The sequence below is a fragment of the Alosa alosa genome, chromosome 8 (genome assembly GCF_017589495.1).
Source record: "Alosa alosa isolate M-15738 ecotype Scorff River chromosome 8, AALO_Geno_1.1, whole genome shotgun sequence".
In the NCBI taxonomy this organism is placed as follows: domain Eukaryota; kingdom Metazoa; phylum Chordata; class Actinopteri; order Clupeiformes; family Clupeidae; genus Alosa; species Alosa alosa.
In genome coordinates, this window is record NC_063196.1 from 23,531,217 (window position 1) to 23,537,604 (window position 6,388).

General features: G+C 46.1%; 1 protein-coding gene across 1 annotated transcript in view; it reads left to right on the plus strand.

Moving 5' to 3' along the window:
• Window positions 1-302: 302 nt before the first annotated feature.
• ppp1r14c (protein phosphatase 1, regulatory (inhibitor) subunit 14C) overlaps window positions 303-6,388 on the plus strand; it is a 21,754-nt gene continuing 15,668 nt past the window's right edge. The window contains exon 1 of the mRNA XM_048250764.1: window positions 303-644. Coding sequence (XP_048106721.1) covers window positions 414-644 — 231 coding nt within the window. The 5' untranslated portion in view covers window positions 303-413. The remainder of the gene's footprint in view (window positions 645-6,388) is intronic.

Here is a 6,388-nt window from a genome sequence, read left to right on the forward strand (position 1 = left end):
AACTGAATGGAGATCAGCTTACGCTGTGTCAGTCGAAGAGCTCACAGCTGTGAGCAAAACTGCAGGACGGGTCCTGGGTCAGCTCCGAGTGCACCGTGCCAAAACAAGTTATCAGCACCAGCTGTGGCCGTATGAGTTAGCCGTGCGGGGCTGTCGGGGGAAGGGGAGAGGGCCGGTGCATGGTGACCGGGGAGGGATGCCTGCGTCTGTCCAATCCGCATCGCGCCTGGACAGTCTGTTGAAGAACGCATCGTGGAGGCCCCTCCCACCCGAGCACCACGCTTTAAGAGCGCGCTATGAGCCCCAAATAGCAGGTGTTTGAAATTTGCGGCGACACTGTCAGTCTGTTACAGCGGTTCTAAGTCCCTCAAAAACACGCACACCTCATACACCACCAGACCCACAAAATCGCAATGTCTGCCGGCGCAGAGACCACCACTGAGCTTCTACCTTCCGCGGGACGGGTGTTCTTCCAGCCAGCACCCGGCGTTGGGTGCGCTGTCTCCGGACCCATGGCTCGGGAAGACCCGGTCCAGAAAAAGCAGGGGAAAGTGACAGTGAAGTACGACAGGAAGGAGCTGCGGAAGAGACTGATACTGGAGGAATGGATCATCGAACAGCTAAGCGAGCTGTACGACTGCGAGGTGCGTGAAGAGCCTTAACCACCGAACCCGTTACCGTTACCTGTCTGAGCGGCCTAGCTGTTTTTTTGTGAACCTTACCGGTGTTAAAGAATTAGCTCATGTCTGTCAATGCAAGCAGAACAGCTTCTTGTAAGTAAATAGTTTGTGTATGTGTGCGCGCATTGCTTATGCTTAATCAGTGGATTCAGTCTGATTGGGTACCCGGTTAAATGGTCGCAGGTCTTCATAAAAGGTGACCCCAATAGAAACACTTTGCCACATATTTTTCAGTCGATGTAGTTTTATATTGATAACAGTGCAGACGTTGCTCTAAGGGTGAAGGGAACATTGTCGATTGTTCTCTTTCTCTCTCTCTCTCTCTCTCCCTCTCCGCCTGTCTCTCCGCATCCTTCTGCATCGAGTCTGGTTTAAGCATGGGGGGAACCCCAAGCAAAATGATAACTGGAGCCGTAATAATTTGTACTATTTTGCTGGCTTTTAATGTTCTTATCGTAATCAGTCTACATACTGAATGAATAGCTAATTTAACTAATTGCTTTACCATTTCAAGATGCTCAGTACATGCCAGGGGTTTGAACAGCTGTGCAGCATCGATAGCATCTCATTGCGTCTTCATAGGGCATATTCGGTTAGGTACACGTTTGACTATGCATGGACTATGTGGCATCGGCTTCTCCGCTCCCCCAACATTTCTTCGGTGCACAGTCCCAGCTGGCTACAAAGCATTTTCGCTTAAAGCCTCCAAAGCATTTTGCGTCTTCACTGTGCGTGATAGGCAGCCAGGCGCGAATATTGGGGGATGGGGATGGTCTACTGTAAAGGAGCGGGGGGTATCGGTATAGGAGAAACAGGGGCAGTGGGTTATGGCGATGTGCCTGTCATCTGCATCCTCGTTGATTGGTTGGTTCCCATCCTCTTCGTCTCCTCGATCTATCCATAGTCTCCCCCCGCTTCAGCCAATCCCGGAGCCGAGGGGTGACCTCCTTCAGAGTGCCCCCCACCCCTATGTCTCACGCACCCGACCGTCTGTGCTTTCACGCGCGTGAACATCCACGGTAGGGGGAGGAGAGGAGAGAGGGATGCTGCTGCTACTGCTGCTGATAGCGGCTGGGGCACGCGCTCAGTCAGGGCTGACACTTCAGATATGTTTTCGCGGGAATGTCAAGGCCGAGCGCCAGACTATGCGGCAGAAAAAAAAACGGGGCCAAACATCAGCTGTGCTGGCGAATTTTCCCTGAAGTCGCTAATCATCATCATCATCAACACACACACGCACACACATTCTCTCTGGCATAAAATACCTAGACTAGACATTGACAGACATGAAAAAGACGGAAATTGTTGCCTTCTTACACTAAACAGATGGTGGTTTACCCCAAATAGCTTTTTAATCTGTTAACAATCCTAAAATGACACAGATGGAGCACAAAACAATTATTTCAAAAGCTTCAGTTCAAAATAATGTTGTATAATGTATTAAGCAGCAGTAAGTGTTTATATGAAATAGACCTCAGGGAAGTTCACAACATGATTACACTTATGTTTAAAGTGCACCTAAATCTAAAGTTCAGTTAAATGTGAAAAGTTAGTATGGTGAAACCCTACACAAGTATTATTACTGTGCTCTTGGATGACATTGTAAAGTAAGTAATGTCTTTCAGCCACTGCAGTGAGGGACACTGCTCCAGGTGCATTTGTGTGTGCGTGCATGTGTGTGTGTGTGTGTGGTCACTACTACTGTGTGCTCCTTGTCTGATCACTGCTTCTAGTGTGTGTGAGTGTGTATGTGTGTGTGTGTGCGTGTTATCCTTACTCATGGATGGGTGAAGAAGACATATCCCTCTGTGTGTATTACACTGGCCAGACAACTCATCAATCGATCAACAAAGGAAGTAATCCATAGACTAATCAACAATGAAAATAATCCTCATTCACAGCCCTAATCCAAACCTCAGCCACTCCCTCTGCTAACACCCCCATCTGTCTGTGTGCATCTGCCCCCACTCTGTCTGGTCTGTATTTGTCCAGGTGTTCTCTGCCTCCCTTTGTTGCGCTTGAGGGCAAACACGTAGCAGGAAGTGCCACTCATTTAGCGCCCGTTAGCATGGCCATTAGCATATCAGTGTGGGAACCTTAATAGCACTTGAGGGGTAGTGTGAGAATACTTACATATACACACACACACACACACACACACACACAGGGAAAAGAAGGACTAAACAGACCCTCAAAACATCACAGATACAACACATATAAGAAGGACTAAACAGACCCTCAAAACATCACAGATACACACACACACATACGCAAACACACAAACTAAATTACATAAAATGAACCACACACACACACTTTTCTGAACACTAAGTTAGTTCAGCATATTCTCTGCACCTCTTCCCCCTTCATGTCCCACTGGCGGGTGGGTCCATTAGTTGTGTTGTAGTGTGCTGCCTCAGGGCCTGACGTGGACATTCGCTGACCGTCTGCTGGACAAATGAGTTTGCCGGACAAATAACGATGAGTGGGCTTGACAGATGCTGTCTCTTGTGGGAAATCGGTGCACCATCAGAGTGTGTATTGGATTTGTGGGTAATGAGATATCATAATTTGAAAAGTCTTTTGAGTGGCATTAGTGTATATGCTCACCAATGGTAGAGCTGTGTGTGTGTGTGTGAGAGAGAGAGTTTGAGAGTGTTAGCAAGGCCAGTACAGTCTAGAGTCCAGCACACCTTGTTAGTTGTTAGTTGCATAACCAGGCCTGTAGATGTATACATCTGGGTAAGGTGTGTGTGTGTGTGTGACTGTGGGCATTTGATGGAGTGTGTGTGAGCACTAGTCCCTGGTCCAGTGCAAGGGGCAGTGCAGGGTGATGGAGTGATGGGCAGTGAACCACAGATCACCTCACTGGAGGGAAACTGATACAGTTCTGCTTCCTGGAAAGGAGGAAGATCAGAATACACTGCTATATCTCTCTTTCCCCTCATTTTCTTCTTCTCTCTCCCATCTCCTTCTCTCAATCTATCATTCCGCTCTCTTCCCCATGCTCCATTCCTCTCTTTCCTTTCTTCCCCTCTCTGTACTCCCCACTCTTCTTCTTCTCTCTCTCTCTCTCTCTCTCTCTCTATGGTGTGTTAAGGGAGCTTTGCTGATGGCTGGGGAGACGGGGGTTTGATGTTTAGCATATAAGTGCTTATAGTCGGTGGGAGCATTGCTGATATGCTGCTTATTTTGATGTGATGTATTAAACGTTTTGTAAGTCTCTCTCTCTCCCTCTCTCTCTCCCACCCTCTCCGCCTCTCTCTCTATTTCTCTGTCTCTCTCTCTCATGCTATTTCTATTTCCCATCTCTGTCTGTGTAGAAGCTCTTGCTGTAGGTGTGTGTGTCCGTGTGTGTGTGTTCCAGCCTAGTCTTTATTGTAAGCTTATGTAATCCAGTCATAACACTGCTGGGTTGGCCCAGATGGGTGAGCTGGTTGTTTGGTAGAAGTGAAATATGAAATTAGCCGTGTCTAATTCACATTATTCTCTCTTAGAGTCTCTCTCTTCTTTACCTCACACACACACACACACACACACACACACCTCTTATACCCTTGACTCTATCACTTTATCAGTCTCTACCTCTCTGGTGTGTGTGTGTATGCGTATGCATGTACTGCATGTGTGTGTGTGTGTAAGGGAGAGAGTTGGGCTGGCTGCAGCATGTGTGTTGATGATGATGGACTTCCCTGTCTGGTCAGGTCTGGCCGGCTTTGCTCAGTAAATCAATGAAGGTCATTCACAAGGAAAGTGCTTCTTCAGGTTTTTCCACAGGGACAGTGGGCTATATCAAGCCTCAGAAGCACACAGTGTGTCTGTGTGTGTGTGTGTTGGGGAGATGTTTCTTTTTTATTGAAGGTATGGCAGGTTCTTTGTTTTGGTTTGGTCATTCATGGTCATTGCATATGTGTTAGTGTGTGTGTGCATATTGCTTATGTGTTAGTGTGTGTGTGTGCATATTGCGCATGTGTTAGTGAGTGTGTGTGCATATTGCGTATGTGTTAGTGTGTGTGTCTGCACATTGCTTATGTTAGTGTGTGTGTGTGCACATTGCGTATGTGTTAGTGTGTGTGTGCACATTGCGTATGTGTTAGTGTGTGTGTGTGCACATTGCGTATGTGTTAGTGTGTGTGTGTGCACATTGCGTATGTGTTAGTGTGTGTGTGCATATTGCGTATATGTTAGTGTGTGTATGCATATTGCGTATATTAGTGTGTGTGTGCATATTGCGTATGTGTTAGTGTGTGTGTGTGCATATTGCGTATGTGTTAGTGTGTGTGTGTGTTAGTGACTGTGTGCATATTGCGTATGTGTGTGTGTGTGTGTGCATATTGCGTATGTGTTAGTGTTAGTGTGTTCATGTGAGAGAGATGTGTGAGACAACTGATTAGTGTTGAGCTTCATGTTCTTCATGTTATGGGAGCTCCTTTGTTTTGCTCGTTCTTGTGTGTCTGTGGGTGTGCGTGTGTGTGTGCTTCCCTTGATGCAAAGCTGCCCTGAGGCACCATTGACTTTCCAGCGTACATTCCCATAGGAGCAACTGGCCGCTCTCTCTATCATTCCCTTCCTCCATACATATAGTTCTCCCTCCATATCAACATACTGTAGCTGATATAGCATAGCAACATATAGCTGTGGGAAACGCAAAGAGAAGAGACTGCATTATAGGTATTTTGTCAAAGAAGGAACATAGTGTGTGTTTGGAACATATTGTGTATTTGGAACATAGTGTGTGTTTGGAACATATTGTGTATTTGGAACGTAGTGTGTGTTTGGAACATGGTGTGTGTTTGGAACCTATTGTGTGTTTGGAACCTATTGTGTGTTTGAAACATAGTGTGTGTTTGGAACATATTGTGTGTTTGGAACCTATTGTGTGTTTGAAACATAGTGTGTGTTTGGAACATATTGTGTGTTTGGAACGTAGTGTCTGTTTGGAACATATTGTGTGTTTGGAACATATCGTGTGTTTGGAACATAGTTGTGTGTTTGGAACATATTGTGTGTTTGGAACCTATTGTGTATTTGGAACGTAGTGTGTGTTTGGAACATGGTGTGTGTTTGGAACCTATTGTGTGTTTGGAACATAGTGTGTGTTTGGAACATAGTGTGTGTTTGGAACATATTGTGTGTTTGGAACGTAGTGTGTGTTTGGAACATAGTGTGTGTTTGGAACATAGTGTGTGTTTGCTAGACAACTGTTATTGTCGGCTGCCTCAGGGTGTGTACACCTTTTTAAAACTATGTGCTATGTGCACACACACACACACACACACACACACACACACACAGTGCACAGATATCGATCCTTATGGAATTGAACCGTATTCTGCTTTCTAAAGCTCAAAAGCTGATCCTGTTTGATCTGAGAGAGGCTTGGGAGAGGTAGAGAGAAGGAAAGAGAAAGGGAGAAAGAGAGTGAAGAAAGAGGGATAGTGAGGGAGAAGGGGGGAGGGGGACAGGGAGGGAGAGGGGGAAGAGAGGTAAGGCAACACACAGGGGATAGAGGACAAGATCAAATCGCTTTGCAGAGACAATAATTTAATGTTTTCATGAAAACAGAATTACCGACACATACAACATACACACACAAGCATTCTTAACTAGTATCATCACGAAAATGGAATAATGTGTGTGTGGGAGGAAAGGAGAGACAGAGAGAGAGAGGGGGTGTCAGGAGGAAGGGGTGGAATTGGAGCTGTGTA